Source organism: Rhinatrema bivittatum, chromosome 3 (assembly GCF_901001135.1).
Source record: "Rhinatrema bivittatum chromosome 3, aRhiBiv1.1, whole genome shotgun sequence".
Taxonomy (NCBI): Eukaryota; Metazoa; Chordata; class Amphibia; order Gymnophiona; family Rhinatrematidae; genus Rhinatrema; species Rhinatrema bivittatum.
In genome coordinates, this window is record NC_042617.1 from 480,080,104 (window position 1) to 480,097,304 (window position 17,201).

The 17,201-nt window shown below is 46.4% G+C and overlaps 1 protein-coding gene across 1 annotated transcript in view; it reads right to left on the minus strand.

The window, feature by feature from the left end:
* Positions 1-17,201, minus strand: part of ATAD2B (ATPase family AAA domain containing 2B) — a 610,472-nt gene that overhangs the window by 382,373 nt on the left and 210,898 nt on the right. Inside the window, exon 10 of the mRNA XM_029596002.1 lies at positions 10,073-10,184. Coding sequence (XP_029451862.1) covers positions 10,073-10,184 — 112 coding nt within the window. The remainder of the gene's footprint in view (positions 1-10,072; positions 10,185-17,201) is intronic.

Genomic DNA, 17,201 nt, shown 5'->3' on the forward strand with positions numbered 1-17,201 from the left:
GACCGTAAGAGAGAATTGAGCTGGATCCTCGTGGAGGATGGGACTTTGTCGCAGCAGGTCCCTGTGAGGGGGCAGGGGTAGAGGATCCCCTGCCAGTAGTCTTCTCATGTCTGCGTACCAGGGTCTTCTTGGCCAGTCCGGGGCCACCAGAAGAACTAGGCCTCTGTGCCGCTGAATCTTGTGTATAATGGCACCCAGCAGGGGCCATGGGGGAAAGGCATATAGCAGGATCCCCTGAGGCCATGGCTGTACCAGGGCGTCGATCCCGTGGGATAGAGGATCTCGCCTGCGACTGAAGTATCTGGGTACTTGAGCGTTGGACCTGTCCGCTAGTAGGTCCATGCCCGGAGTCCCCCACTGATCCACAATCATCTGGAAGGCCGTGGATGACAGCTGCCATTCCCCCGGGTTTAGGCTTTCTCTGCTGAGGAAGTCTGCCGGGGTGTTGTCCTTCCCGGCGATGTGGACGGCGGAGATGTCCTGGAGATTTGCTTCCACCCAAGCCATCAGGGGGGCTACTTCTAGGGATACCTGTCGGCTTCTGGTTCCGCCCTGTCGGTTGATGTATGCCACAGTGGTGGCATTGTCCGACATCACTCTGACTGCTCTGTTTCGAAGTCTGTGGGCAAATCGCAGGCATGCTAACCTCACTGCCCGTGCCTCTAGTCGGTTGATGTTCCACCCCGACTCTTCTCTGTTCCAACGCCCTTGGGTGGTTAGCTCTTCGCAGTGTGCTCCCCAGCCGCTCATGCTGGCATCTGTAGTGAGCAGGGTCCAGGTTGGGGAGGACATCTTTGACCCCCGGCTCGTGTGGCCGGGCTGCAGCCACTACCGTAACTGATTCCGTACTCTGGCCGGTAGAGGTAGATGTACGGTGTAGTTCTGTAATCGTGGGCTCCACCGAGATAGGAGGGCGCGTTGTAACGGTCTCATATGAGCCCGTGCCCATGGTACCACTTCCAGAGTGGAGGCCATTAGGCCGAGGACCTGTAGGTAATCCCAAGCTGTGGGCCGGGTGGTGCTCAGCAGATTCTGCAAACGATTCCGGAGTTTTGATTTCCTCTTGGAGGTCAGGCTGACCTTGTCTTCCTGGGTGTCAAATCGGACTCCTAGCTATTCCAGCGACTGCAAAGGCTGTAGGGAACTCTTGTTTGTGTTGACTACCCATCCTAGGCTTTCCAGAAGAGATATAACTCTGTTGGTTGCCCGGTGGCTCTCCTCCGGTGACTTTGCTCTGATCAGCCAATCGTCTAGGTAGGGATGGATGAGAATTCCTTCCTTACTGACTGACGCCGCCACCACTACTATTACCTTGGTAAAGATCCGCGGCGCGGTGGCTAACCCGAAGGGTAAAGCCTGGAACTGAAAGTGCTGTTTCAGGACTTTGAAGTGTAAGTAGCGCTGGTGATCCCGATGGATTGGGATGTGCAAGTAAGCCTCTGATAGATCCAGGGATGTGAGATACTCCCCTTGCTGTACTGCACTTCAGACTGACCCCACAGTTTCCAAGCGAAATCCTGGGACCCTTAAGTGCCGGTTGACTGACTTGAGGTCCAGGACGGGTCTGAAGGTGCCCCCCTTCTTGGGTACGATGAAATAAATGGAGTAATGCCCAGAATTTATCTCCCATGCAGGCACTGGGATTATGGCTTTTAGGGACAGGAGCCTCCACAAGGTAGCTTCCAGTGCCGCCCTATTGAGGGGTGGACAAGGAGATTCCACAAACTTGTCCGGAGGGAGACGAAGGAAGTCCAGGTAATACCCTTCTCGGATGATGGCGAGGACCCACTGGTCCGAAGTAATCTCGACCCATTTGCGGTAGAATAGGGTTAGCCTGCCCCCTATGGCTTCTTCCCCCAGATGGGTTGGCTGATTCTCATTGTGGGGTGCGGCTGGGACCCGAACCCGAGCCAGTTCCCTTCTTGTTGTGCCTGGTCCGAAAGGACTGGTTCCTGGTCTGAGAACGAGGTGATTGGTAGCTAGTCCTGTAAGGGTTGAAGCGTTGAGAGCTTCTACCTCTGGATGGCCTAGGAAAAGGGCGCTGGTTCCTCCTTGACTTTTCTTCCAGTAGACGGCGTAATGGAGAGGCGCCCCATTTGTTAGCCAGTTTCTCAAGGTCGCTGCCAAACAGGAGGGATCCCTTAAAGGGCATTCTTGTAAGGCACATCTTGGAGGAGGAGTCGGCCGACCAATTTCGTAGCCAGAGCTGTCTCCTGGCTGCCAGTGAGGATGACACTCCCTTGGCTGCCGTACAGACTAGGTCGGAGGCAGCGTCAGTGAGGAACGAGAGTGCAGATTCCATTTCTTCTCCCGGGGTGTTGTTCCTGGCTTGTGATAAACAGGTACGCGTCACCACGGTGCAGCAGGTCGCGATTCGTAGGGACATGGCTGCCACCTCAAAGGCTTGTTTCAAAATGGTGTCCAGGCGCCGGTCATGCGCATCCTAAAGGGCCGCCCCTCCCCTCCACTGGAATGGTGGTGCGCTTCACAATTGTGCAAACTATGGCGTCTACCTTGGGGCACGCCAGCAGCTCCTTGGTTGCCGGGTCCAGGGGGTACATGCTAGACAAGGCTCGACCCCCTTTGAATGAGGCCTCCGGCACATTCCACTCCAGATCGATTAGCTGCTGTGCTGCTTGTAGGAGGGGAAAATGGTGAGCCGTTTGAGGAAGACCCTCTAGCAGGGGGTTCATTCTAGGTTCCCCTTGGGTGCCTTGGCCCGGGATAGCCAGCTTCGACAGGCATTGAGAGACCAGGTCTGGGAGATCCTCCTTAAGAAAGAAGTGTCTCGTAGTTCGATACGGCTCTATCCCCGAGGGAAGTTCTCCCTCCTCGGGGGGCTCGCTTTCTTCCTCAGAGCAATCTGAATCCCTATAAGTGGGGCTTCCGGGTGGCGGGTGGCCGTGCCTAGGTCTTGAGGGTCCAGGGGCAGGGTCATCCGGTACATATGAGTCCGTTCGGGGATCAGACTGCATCTTGACAAAGGCGTGAATCCCCTTGAATAATTCCACCCAAGAGAGCGAAGCAGGTTCTAGCCTTAGGAGCACCAGGTCTCTCCGGTTCCCCGGCTGCTCACCTCGGCCTGCCAGATCCGGGGTGTTCCCTGAGGAACTGGCAATTAATCTGGGCTGGGACCGGCCCTGGCCTGGAACTCCCAGGGCCTCCTCACATTGGGCACATAGGGAGTCTGCTTCCTCGCTCTGTGTGTCTCTGAGGTGGCATGCTGAGCAGAGGCCTAGAGCTCTTATGCCTGATTCTGGAGGTGCCGGCTCTGTGGACGCATGGGCTCTCATACGCTCCATCGCGTCTGTTATCTCTATGCGCTGGTGCGCTCCCAGCCGAGAGTATGCGCCTGATAATATGCGCGAAGGTGTGCGCCTATCAACGTGCGCCTATCAATGTGCGCCTATCACTTTCGGGGGTCTAACATACGCGCCCGTTGCCTGTGCGCTTAGTCTGAACGCTAGATCAAGGCGGCGAACCAGGGCAGATGGCGACGGCGAGCAGGCAGGCAAAATGGCGACCTCCTTGGCGGGCTTCCACGTAGGCAGACCCCGCTAATACTCGCTCTTCGGAGACCAGAAAAGTAAAGATGTACGCCTTACCTGATCTTCGGCGCTTCCCGGCTGCGACCCGGGCGGTCTCCGGCTGCGGGGGGAGAAGGTGATTACCGTCACCGCCGCACTCGAGGAAGTGCACCCGCTGCCTCTAAGCCGCGCCCGAACTCGTCTCGTTCGGGGGCCAAGTCCTCACCGCGAACGGATCTGGACCGAGGCTGCCTCTATGCCGCGCCCGAGCCCTTCTCACTCGGGGGCTAGGTCCCTGCCGCGATTCGGCCACCAGACCGAGGCTCTTACCTCCGAAGGACCACGGAAATCACCTCGGGAAACTCAACTGGGGGAGGGACCCGAGGGTATCACTGCAGGAGTGCGGGGCTCGTCTTCAGGTAGGATTCTTCTATGAATTTAGTCGTTAGAATTTGGAAAAACGCTCAGCGAGCATGAGGTAGCGCCAAACTGCTTTGGAGACGGAAATTACTGAGCTTCTGCACTTCCTCAGGGGTATATGTACTTCGTGCTGACGTCAGATCCGTCTCCAACTGCTAGCACGAGCACACTATACCCCATTTGTACTAAGTCCATCTGCTACACGCTAGGAAAATATTAATTTTTCTAGGAGAACATCAGAATTTATTTTGGTGGACAGAAGATTCCCACTGTACCATTCCCTCCTAATCCACCTATGTAACCTCCCCTCAAATGATCCTTCAGGTGATCCTATTCCTTTACCGCCCCCCAGCATTTCTCCTTTTATTCCCACTCTTCTTCCACTCTTTCACTGTCTTCCTTCTTTCCAAAAATCTCTTCCCCTTTACCTCCAAGAATCCCTCTAAAATACTCTCCATCCCCAAAACTTCCACCCCCCCCAAAAAAACCCATCTCCCCCCCCCCCAAGAATCTCCTTCCTTTCACAATCCCCTCTCCTCAAAGAATCCAACCTCCATCTCTCTGCCCCTTCCAAAGAATTTCCCCCCTCCCCCCCACGAATCCTCTCTCCCCCAAACAGTATTCATCCTTACCATCTATGGTGCTTCCAAGCTCCTCTTCTGTATATTTTCAGTAGCATACTCATGTTGCCATGCTCTGCAATGCAGCCCTGCACTCCACGTCCAAGCCTGCACTGAGCAAGAGAGGCAGGAATCCTTCCAGGAAGTTCTTCTAGTGGGGAGCTGCTGCTGCTTCTAGTGGGCGACTGATGTGAAGCCATGCTCTGGCTGACAATGCTTTGGTGCCAGCCCTCTCCTAAAGCTAAACCAGTGGCCCAACCATTTTCCTAATGGCAGCCACGCTCTTCTACATGAGCCATGAGGAGCCTTGCAGTCTCAGTTCTGATGACCTCATCTCCATGCACCAGGAGAGCTTTCATCCTAAGCAGTAGCTTCTCAGATGTGCAGAGATAACATCAGCAGAACTGAGCCTGCAAGGCTTCCCTTAGCTCCTGTAGGAGAGCATGGCTAACAGAAGAAGGTTTGAAATGTATTTTCACTGCTTGGGGGAGGGGAAAGGGAGGGACTTAAAATAAAGTAGGTTCTTCTGCCTACAATGACTTTGGAGAGCTTCGGAAATTCTGCCACTGCAGCTGCTGAAGATACATAAAATTAGGGTGAAAATTGGTTTAAACTAATTTTTACCTTTGGAAAAATCCAGGAATTTATGAGTGAAAATTGGTTTATGGGTGAAAATGAAGGTCCCTAAAAACACATGATGACAGATTTAGACATTATTGATTTAAGATTATAACCTGAAACGCTTATATTGGTCACGAATCATGCAAAATTACTGCAATCTGCATCTTAAGTATGATTATCGTAAGCAATATACTATTAGTATTCATTGTTAAGCTTTAGAATGGAATATTTTATACTGCTTTGAAAATAACAGGAGCTGTAGACTGAGGGGATACAAGTGGGATGGGGGGAGGGTAGATTGCCCTGTCCAATGCCACCAATATTTTTCTTCCAGAAGGGCAGGTGGGAAGGAGAAGGGGAATGTGCTGTCCACTGCCACCAATGCTTTTGAAAGGATCCCCAGTCCCCTCTAGCAATTTAGCCAGGATTGGCAATTCCATGGTCCTTACTGAGCCGCATAATCACCGGCGACCAAGAGCCCTGCATTTTGTCCCATTAAATTAGCTCTAATTAAACAGCATACAGAAGTAAGTAGGAATAATTAAACTACAACTGCAGATCTACATATTAATTTTTCTATGAATCAGTGATAATCGGGTGAAAGCTGCTTCCTGAATCCAAAACAAGACAACATACATCATGATTCGATATTTCATACATATGTATTCTCAATTAGGGGCTACTGAATTGGCAGCATTTTGTTAACACTCACGATACATGATAGTATTCAACCTTATTTTAAAAACAAATTTTTAGTATTCTGTTACTTAGATTGAGAACACTTCAGCTCCACAAAGTGGCCAAATAGTCCACATATGAATTACACAGTATAAAGAGGGAAGTTAGAATCCTGGAAAGAAAGTCTAAGTTAGAATTTGATACATTAGTACATCAAATGCACTACATGCTTTTAAGGTGGAAGTAGTGAGGACAAAAAGGGTGAAATGACTTCTTACCTGATAATTTCCTTTCCTCAAAGTAGAGCAACCCAGTCCACACCAATGGGTTGTGCACTCCAACCAGGAGGTGGAGACTGAACTATGACTCGCTAACATCCCTTCTCATATAGCTTATCATAGATATCAGCCAACAAATATTTTTCTTCAAAGGCCAACTGTGAACACTAAGCCACCTAAACATTATTGCATCCTCCAATAATCATTATTCAAAACAGAACGTTCCTCCATTATATAATAATTCAAATTTTTATTTTATTTTAATTTTTTAACATAATGGAAACATCGAACTCAGCTCCACCAACAATAGTCACATAGGAAGACTAAGACAAATATCGTAGAATGAAACTTACCAAGTACAGCGCAATTTCTTACGCATCCGAGGTCCTTACCATAAGTTCCCTAATAAGGAACTTACACAACAGAAGATTGTCGCATGCCTCAAACTACTCCCCAGAAGGGCAGGAGGCTGCCTGAGGTCCAAGCAGCACTTCCCTAGCAAATGACGAATCCTCCTGCACAGCCAGATCTAACAGATAGTATTTGGTAAACTTATGCAAGACCCAAGTCACCACTCTACAGATTTACGCCGAAGTAAACAAACACAATTCTGCCCAGGAAACTGCCTGCGCCCGGACTGAATGTCTTCTTATCTGCTTCGGAAGAGGTTTCCCGGCATCCAGATATGCCGCTATCACCACCTCCTTAATCCACCGAGCCACTGTGGCATGAGAGGCCGCTTCCCCCTTGTTCACTACACAGTGAAGGAGAAAGAGCCAATCGATCTTATGAAAAACATTGGTAACCTCCAGATAACGCAATAAGTGCTGGTGCACATCCAAAGGCCGCAATTTCCTGAATTCTTGTCCATCAAAATCCTTATTCAAGGATCGTAGAAAAAACAGACTGATTCAAATGGAAATCCAAACCCACCTTTGGAAGAAAGGCAGGTAATGTCCTTAACTGTAGTTAACCCAAAAAGGGTTCTCTACATGACTAAGCTTGCAATTCTGAAATCCACCACACTGAACAAATAGCGACCAGAAAAAGATGTCTTCAGGGTTAACAACCACAAGAAAATACCATGCAGAGGACAAAAGGTCAGATTCGCCAAAAAGGAGAACACCAGATTCAGATCCCACAAAAGCACTAGGAAATGTCTCACACCCCTCAGAAATCTAGACACATCTGGATGAGAAGAAAGGGGCCTCCCCTGAATGCATCCCCGATAACACGTTATGGCAGCCACCTGCACCTTGAACATGTTCAAAGCCAAACCTTTACTCAGACCTTCCTGCAAAAACTCCAAGACTAAAGGAATAGATGCTGAAACAGGAAGGCAAGAGTGGCTTCTAACACCAATATTCAAAGACCCACCAGACCCGGATATAGGCCAAAGAGGTGGAAAACTTTCTTGCACGCAAAAGAGTTTCCACCACTGGACCTGAATACACCTGGCTCAACAGCTGAGCCTTCGCATGGGCCAAACTGTAAGCCAAACCTGCCTCCGAGCAGGGGGAGCTGCCAAGGATCTTCCACCAGTAGACAACGGAGATCCACGTACCAAGGCCTGCACGGCCAATCCAGGGCCACCAGGAGCACCAGTCCTGAATGCCACGCTATCGTCTGTATTAACCAATCATGGGTACAGTGGAAACACATAGAGCAACTTGCCCCATGGCCATGAATGAACCAATACATCCACTCAGAGTGCTAGAACATCCTGGGTCCGACTGTAAAAGCAATTCACTTTCACGTTCTTATGACTCGCCATCAGATCCAGAAAGGGCCAACCTCATTGCTCCTCAATGAGTTGAAACACTTTGGAAACTAATTCCCATTCTCCTGGATCCAACTCATGACGAATGAGATAGTCCACCCACACATCATTGACACCTGCTATATGAGAAGCCAACAATGCCAGTAAATGTTGTTCTGCCCATGGAAGAAGGAGATCCATTTCCTGAGAGACTCCCCATATGATGATTTATGTAGGCCACTGCTGTCACGTTGTCCAACATTACTTTCACCACTTTTCCTACCAATTGGGCCACAAACTGCGGTAAGGCTAGCCAAATTGCTCGGGCTTCCAGTCAGTTGATAGTCCAAGATCCCTGTTCGACAGACCACTGTCCCTGCATTACTAGCTCCTGACAGTGGCATCCAAGGGCCATGACTTTTACAGTCTGGTAAACTGATAAATATGGGGGTAACCTGCACAGTGCAGCAGATACTGGCAATAAGCTTGTTTGGCAGACTGGGTGGATCATTTGGTCCTTTTCTGCCATCATTTCTATGTTTCTATGCTTTTATGATCCAGAAAAGATGGTGCTGGCTGTGGTGCCGTTGGTGCCACTGGACTGATGGCACAACATCTGCTTGACCGCCAGCTGGACTCGCTGTTCCAGCTCCTCCTCAAACATTACAGATGCCAACACCAACTGAGAGGAAGGGGTGGCCAGATCTTCAGAAGCAAGAGGAGGACTGGTGACTGGTACCAGGACCAGTGGACCCCCAGCACTGATGGAGGATCGGCTTTCCTCGCCACAGGATCTCTTCGGGGGCCTTACAGCATGAACTGGCATATCCCTGTGCCTGGCACCACGTATCGAAGGGGACTGATGCTGAAGCTTCTTCGGCTTCCCTTGATGATTGACATGGTCTTTCCCCAAAGCCAAAGACGAGGAACCAGATGTCCCTACCTGGAGGAGCCCAGCATTGGCTGGTCTCCAGTGCCCCTAACCGCTGACGATCCCGCCGATGTCAATGGCTCAATGCCCATCAGTGCGGCACTATGATCCTTCAGTGTCGATGCAGATGCCGCAGTCTTCTTCGACCCGAAGAGGTGCTCCATCTTGTCGAGATAAAGACTACGTCCTTTAGGGGTCATCAAGGTGTATTTGTGGCAATCCCGGATGTCATTTGATGCCCCAAGGCGGAGGACACATTCATCATGGGGGTCTGTGATGGACATGGTCCTCGGGTACCGAGGGCATCGCTTAAACCCAGATGTGGCCATAACAGGATGAAATAAAAGGGAAAAAAATCAAACTCGATGGCGACAGGCCTTGATGGCCGGTGGACACAGAGCACCACCACCACAGGGAATTCACCGTGAAAGAAAACTTATACGAAACATTGAAAACCCTGACTAGGAACACTACAGGGAAGCACCAAGAGGAACCTGGCGTCAAACACTGTGAAAATGCAAAAAAGGAGAGGTTTTCCACAAAGGCCAAAATGCCAAAGGGAGCTTACTCACACCACAATGCTACAGCTCCATGGAAAAAGAGAGACTGCAGAGAGACCCCGGGTTGTCACATGGTATAGGGCATACTGGGCATTCTCAATATACCAAGTCAAAGTTCTAGAAACTACCATCCTGCTTGTCCTCAGAGAATTAATGAATTTGTAATCCTGCTCTGCGCTCATTCTGTTAAGGCAGAAAATCAAATTCAAATAAATATTAAAAATATACATCTCATGCATATTCAAGAGCGAAAGTTATGTTTGTCTGTGTTTCTTTTAAAATAAAAATAAAAAATAGTCCTATTAAACTTGGCTTTCTTTGGTACCCTTACATTTTCCTGCTAAAAGCATCATTCTGAACTGATAACTTCTCTGAAGCGATGGGGAGAAAAACAGCAGCAGAATAACTAGTATTTTAGTTGAACTTTTCCATGTTATTCTGCAATGTGTGCAGCATCCAACCAACTTCCAATAAATGGGTGTATATTCTCAAGAACTCTGTAAATACAAACTTGCAGAAAGCTAGTAACTACTGCTGCTTTCATTACTGTGTTTACCAGCACTAAAGTGAAGAGTTGGATTCCTCCTTTGTGTCAAGTTCAAAACAGTGTACTGGAGCCATTTCCCTATCTCAGATATTTTATTTAAAACAAAGAAAACAAATCTCAATTCAACCTACCGATGTGTCAAGTATCATTGGATCGACATCAGCCAAACTTGCACCAACTTTTACTCGTTCCCGAAGGATTCCACTTGCTAAATCATCTGATCTGAAGTTCATAGGTAAACATCTGTTGGCAGAAGATATGTACTAATTAGGTCTGAAAATGAAAAAATCAGGATTACAAGGAAAACCTAGCAGTTGATTTAACTACAAAGCCTACTGTCTCCTCCTGATCAACATCCTTTACACTCAAATGCCATAGTCAGAACCCTGCTGATAGTAAATTTCAAGCTTCAGTGATACTCTTATTCAAAAAGAGAAATGGCACAGTGCCTACAACAAAGAACAGCAACACAGTTTCCTCTTGTTCTGACACACATATCATAAAATAGTTAAGTTCCACACTGACATCTAGATTACTGGATGTCAACTTACTAAAAGCTGGGCCTATAAACCATGCTCTTTATACAATTCCAAGATTGTATGTGCTCATTTAACCAGTTTAAAAGTTTCTTTTTCACACATATAATTATTACTGTTGAATGACAAGTTCAACTGGTCTTCTAATCTCAAAAAAATCAGAAAAAAAAATGAAGCCTTGTTGGACTTTTTCTGCCGATTACAAAAAAGTGCAAGAGCAAAATCCCTTATATAAGGAGCAATTTGGCACTCAAAAAGAAAAAAATAAAGGATACAAACTAATATATTTATACTACTTCAGTAGCCTAGAGTGACATCAGAGACAAAGTAAATATGCTGAGGATAGTATATTTGATTTGGTGCTCATCAGTTGATATACATCAGGAAGTCTAAACATATTCTTAAACAGCATATGAGAACATTGAAGCTGCATGAACTATCAAAAGGTGAAGGCTCCTCTCTCGACACATTGCCTTTTGGCTGGTCATTCTTTTGAGGATTTAATGTTTGCAGTTTTGGAGAAATCTCAACTTAATGTGCAGGGGAGTGATTTAGATCTTACCCTTTTGCAGGCCAAACAGACATGAATTTTTAATTTACACACAGTTAACCCTTTGGGTTTGAATAAGGAAGTGGATTGGTCAATTTTTATGTAGCTATGTTTTTTTACCTTTGTCAGCTTTCTTATTTATAGGAGATTTTTCATTGTTTCTTTGGTTTAGGAGTTTTTAATTTGGTGGGTGTTTTGAGTAACTTAGTTATTTGAAAGGCTTAATTTTGGTAGCAGCCATATTCAAAACAGGTTAGAAATAGTGTTCATATCAATTTAATAAGTGAGAATAGTTTTTGTGGGTTTTTGAAAGTGAATTTACAGTCACCTTTTGGTTTTTCATTCTTCTGTAGTCTCCCCTGACTTTGGCAAGTGCACTACCAAAACATCACGTCATCATTGGAATCATTAGCTATTTAAACAGCTTAAGAAAGTGACTGAAAGTGACATAAGTTTATGGAGATAAGTTCTTAGCTAGTATTTATGGGCAAACATTTTTAAGGAGTGGTACATGATTTGATATTAAAAGCTGGTCTATGATTCTAAAGCCCATTATGGGCATAAGACTGCACATTTACTTTATTTCTTTTTTTTTTTGTTTAAACATTTTTATTGAGAATGATATCAAATGAAGTTCACAACAGTAACAATTCAATACAATACAAGTAATGGAATGCACAATTGTTACTAATGAACAAACATCCGTAGCTAAGGTTTTGTTATATTTATGATAGAACATTCCCCAGTCCCCACCCTCCCCCAGCTACCGGGTATTAGGAAAGAAAGAGAGAGAAATAGGAAAGGAATGTATGTTCACAATATCAGGCGAAACATATGCATAAAGGGGTCATTCTGCTACTATGGTAACTAGATAAAAAATTATCATGGATAGGTGCATTACAATATATATATAAGGAGACACCGCCCAAGCAGATGTTGTACAGCAGGACCTATATACGTACAGAGAGTGCTATGTTATTCCACTTGTTGCGCTTCCAACCACTGGAGATAAGGATCCCAAACCTTATGAAAAGCCGGCAAGCGATCCTGGTGAACCACAGTAAGGCGGCCTAGTTGATAGCACGCATGTAATCTGTTCTGAATTTTAGCCAAACTGGGCACTATTGCCTTGGTCCAGTGTGCTGCCAATTCTGTACAGGCTGCAATAAAGACTTGTAATGCAAATCTTTGTGCCTCCTTATTCAGCCCCTGAGTAGGTGCTCCCAGCAACACATGCCAAGGTTTAAACTCTAGTGTAGTATGGAGAATCTGGGACATCCAATCTATAATCAGTGGCCAGAAACAAGCCAGCTGAGGGCATGTCCACCAAATGTGATATGTACCAACTTCCCCACAACCCCTCCAACAGTACTGCGAGACTGCTGGTCAAAATTTATGAAGAGTGACTGGAGTATAGTGCCAGCGATATAATAATTTGTAGCAGTTCTCCTGTAACCAAGTGGATATTAAACATTTACCAGCCGCTAGGTATTTGGAGTCGCAATCCGTGTCTGATAACGAATGATCAAAGTCAGACTCCCACAAAGTATGATGTCTTAATGGGCTGGCCCTCTTACCATTAAGAAGAGCATACGCTTTGGAGATCACACCACATAACGCTAACACATTTCTGCAATAATGCTCGAATAGATTACCCGTCAACCGCATGTTGCCATTACGTAGCGCTCTATGCGTAAAGTGGTGTTTAGCGTATAGGAAGAAATCTACTTCTTCTATGGAGTAATGACTTTGAAGCTGTGCACTATTCATGAGAGTGCCTTGAAATTGTACATGTTGCCACCTGATGATCCCCGCCGCAATCCATGCCAATGAGACTTTATTGTGAGGAGAATGTGGCAATAGGTTAATAAATAAGTGGGCCATGTTCGAGTATGGTTCCTTACCCACTAAGAGCTCTTTCCATTGGTGCCACACTCTAAGGGTGGTGCCCAGAGAACTTGTTTGATAACCAATAGGTCTCCAAGTAGATTGCGGTTGCCATGGAATTGCAGATATCGGTAGCCCTCCTAAAAGGACCTGCTTCAACATGACCCATTGTGGTATCTCTGCCGAGCAGTGTAGCACTACCAGTGCACGCAGCTGTGCCACACTAAAATACCATGATAGATTTGGTAATTATAGACAACCACTGATTTTGGGGAGATACAAGGTAGTCCGAGCTACTCGTGGGGGTCGCTTGTGCCAAATAAAACCGTATATCATTTGCTGCCATTTTTTGAGAATAAACGAAGGTATATAAATGGGGATGGTGGTGAAAAAAATATAACAAACAGGGTAATATGTTCATTTTGATAATTGCCAGTCTACCCAGCCAAGAGTGCGTGTGTTGTAACCATCGTTCAGTTATTCCCTTGGATACAGCAAATAAGAGGAGTGCAGTTAAGCGCAAACTCCTAGGTAGTTCACGGATATGGACGCCAATTTAAATGGATAGCTTTGTCGCAAGAGTTGTACGACATCCTGGGTAAGCATCAGGATTAAGATTTCAGATTTGTCATAGTTGAATTCAATCCTGTGACTGAGGTAAACTGAGCTAATTCCAGCATTATGCCTGGTAAGGAGGAAGTCAGGTCCGTGAGTGTTAGCATAACATCATCGGCAAATAGGGATATTTTGAAATGATGGGGACCCCTCTGGACTCCATGTATGTTAGTGGCCTGTCAAATCCACATGGTAAGGGGTTCTAAAATTAAAGTAAACAGGGGAGATAAGGGACATCCCTGTCTAGTGTCTCGCCTAATGGGAAATGGGTCCCCGTATCGACCATTAGCCTTAACCCGTGCATGAGGGCGCTCAAAGTTTAATTATCCAATTGATAAATGGAGTGCCGAAGGCCATATGCCTTAGTGTCTGAAAGAGGAAAGACCAGTGCACAAGGTCAAACACCTTTTCCGCGTCCAACGAAAGGAGGACAGCGGGAGTGCGCTCACGATGAACTAGATCTATAATGTCCACTATTCTCCTGACATTGTCTGCCGCCAGCCTCCCAGGGACAAATCCTACCTAGTCAGAGTGCACCAGGCCTGGTAGCACACCATTTAAACATGCTGCGAGAACTCTAGCCATGATTTTCAAATCAATATTAATGAGCAATATGGGCCTGTATGAATCGCATTGTGTTGGATCCCTCCCTGGCTTGGCCAACACAGTGTGTTGGCCTCTTTAGAAATTTGGTCTTTACCTCTTAGGGCAGGGGTCGGGAACCTTTTTGGCTGAGAGAGCCATGAACGCCACATATTTTAAAATGTAATTCTGTGAGAGCCATACAAGACTTACCAAATTAATTTACTACAACCCCCCACCCTCCTGATGCCCCCCAATACCTCCAAAATTAATTTATTACAATCCCCCACCCTCCTGACCCCCCCAAGACCTGCCAAAAGTCCCTGGTGGTCCAGCGGGGGTCCAGGGCTCGCAGACAAATCTTTAATAAAAAAGTAAAAATCTAACAAAAACCCCACCCTCCTGACGCCCCCCAAGACCTCCAAAATGAATTTACTACAACCCCCCACCCTCCTGACCCCCCCAAGACCTGCCAAAAGTCCCTGGTGGTCCAGCGGGGGTCCAGGAGCGGTCCGGGAGCGATCTCCTGGACTTGGGCTGTCGGCTGCCAATAGTCAAAATGGCGCCGACGGCCCTTTGCCCTTACTATGTCACAGGGGCTACCGGTCGACCCCATTGATATAGTGAGGGCAAAGGGCCGTCGGCGCCATTTTGACTATTGGCAGCCGACAGCCCAAGTCCAGGAGATCGCTCCCGGACCGCTCCTGGACCCCCGCTGGACCACCAGGGACTTTTGGCAGGTCTTGGGGGGGTCAGGAGGGTGGGGGGGGGGGGTTGTAGTAAATTAATTTTGGAGGTTTTGGGGGGCATCAGGAGGGTGGGGGGTTTTGTTAGATTTTTACTTTTTTATTAAAGATTTGTCTGCGAGCCAGATGCAGCCATCAAAAGAGCCATATCTGGCTCACGAGCCATTGGTTCCCGACCCCTGTCTTAGGGCATTGAACATATCTGTGAGTGGGCCAACTATGTTATGGGAAAACCTACGGTAATACATATCAGTGAAGCCATCCAACCCTGGTGCCTTTACAGGTTTTAATTTTTTTTAATCGCCTGGAGCACTTCGGACAGCTCTATGGGCTTATTTGAAAAATCCTGTTGGAAGACAGAGAGTGTTGGCAGGGATACTGAGTCCAAATACTGATCAATTGCAGAGGCTGAGATTGGCATGTCTTGAGAATATAGCTGTTCATAAAACTCAGTGAGTGTCTAATACCATCAGAGGACATAACTAGTCGACCCTGAGGCGTTTTTAACCCCGGCCACCACTGTTTGTGCCCTGACCGCTCGGAATTGATTTGCCAAATATCGCCCTGCCTTGTTGCCTCCTTCAAAAAATTGGCGTTTTAACATGGTCATATGGTGGCTAAAGGCCGTGTCGTCAAGGGACCTCAGGTCATCCTTAACCCGCAATAGTCAGTGATAGTGCCACAAAGTCCGAACCAATCTATCTTGTTGTGTCAATGTCGCGAGGGCCGCTAGTAAGGAGGTGTGTTTGCTCTCCCTCTCCTTATTACAATGAGAAGCTCTAGCTATAAAGAGCCCTCGGATCACCGCTTTGGAGCACTCCCAGGTAACAGTAGGGGACATGTCATCTGTTTGATTTTCCCGAAAATAATCAGATATTTGGTTTTCCAAGCGACATGCGAATGCTTTATCTTTAAGTAGACTATCGTTAAGTCTCCAAGGGCGGAATCTTGGGTCAGGGTCCTGTATGTGCAGGTCCGCCCAGACCGGGGCGTGGTCTGACCATGTTATATTATCAATTCCCACATTACCTATCATATTCTGAGAGTGGGCAGATATGAAAAGATAATCAATTCTGGAGTAGGTTCTGTGGGGTGCTGAGAAGAATGTGTAAGAGCGTGAGTGAGGGTATCGCTGCTTCCAAATATCCATCAAACTCCATTTATCCAGAAAACGATACCATTCGGTCCGCATACCAATAGTTCTAAAATTCTTGGACTAAGAATCCACACGGGGATCCTTAGTGGCATTAAAGTCGCCTCCCAAGATTAGTTCCCCATCCAAATATTGTTGGAGTATGTGATCAAGATTTTGGAGAAAGGGTACCTGATTTGTGTTTGGAAAGTAAGAATTTAGAAGTGTATAAATACACTTACCCAACCATATTTTGAGAAGTATATACCTTCCTTGAGGATCTAGCAATTTAAATAAGACTTCATGAACAAACGTGTTAGCAATTAATATACTCACCCCTGAGTAGCAGGATTTATTGGTGCTGGCAGCCCAAACAGCGCTAGTGTAATGTGGATAACATAGAAGCCACGCATGGCGCTTCTTGACATTCATTTCTTGAATAAAAATGACGTCTGCTTTTTGTTGCTGAAGCTCCCTTTGTAATAACAAGTGCTTTCGTGAGGTATTTAACACTTTCGCATTAAGTGTAAATATATGAGACGCCATATGTCATGGATATAGAACCTTAGTGAACAAAAGGAACCCATATCAAACTATTTGAACATCATTTTGTGTTTTTGATGGATACAGAACCAACATAACTAGCATATGCAAGCAGAGTGCTCTGTACCAACCCCAACCTTACTTGTTGTAACAAACCTTCTAAACCCCTATAGCCTTCCCCAATTATTTTTTTATTTTATTTTATTTATTAAGGCTTTTATATACCGACTTTCTTGATACAAATCAAATCAATTCGGTTTACAATGAACTAAGTAGAATATACAATTAACCAATCAACAAGAGATACAGAGCATACAGTTACATTATAACAAGGAAGCCTTAACTTGGAGTAGGAAAATAAAGAAGGGGTGAGCGGAGCAATAAATATATAAAGTGCAATAAAATAAATAAATACTATATACAGAGGAGGGGGCAAGGAGCCAACCTCTCTTTAATGGATATTATGCATGAAAATTTGGAAAGTTTTGTTTACAGAGATGTGTGGTGTACAATTCTAGATCAGGGAATGGAGTTTGTAGTGGGGAAGGCTTGGCTGAACAGCCATGTCTTTAGTTTCTTTTTAAAAGTTGTTAGACAAGTCTCCAGTCTGAGGTCCGGAGGCATGGCGTTCCACATGGAAGGGCCTGCAGTAGAGAATGACCGGTCTCT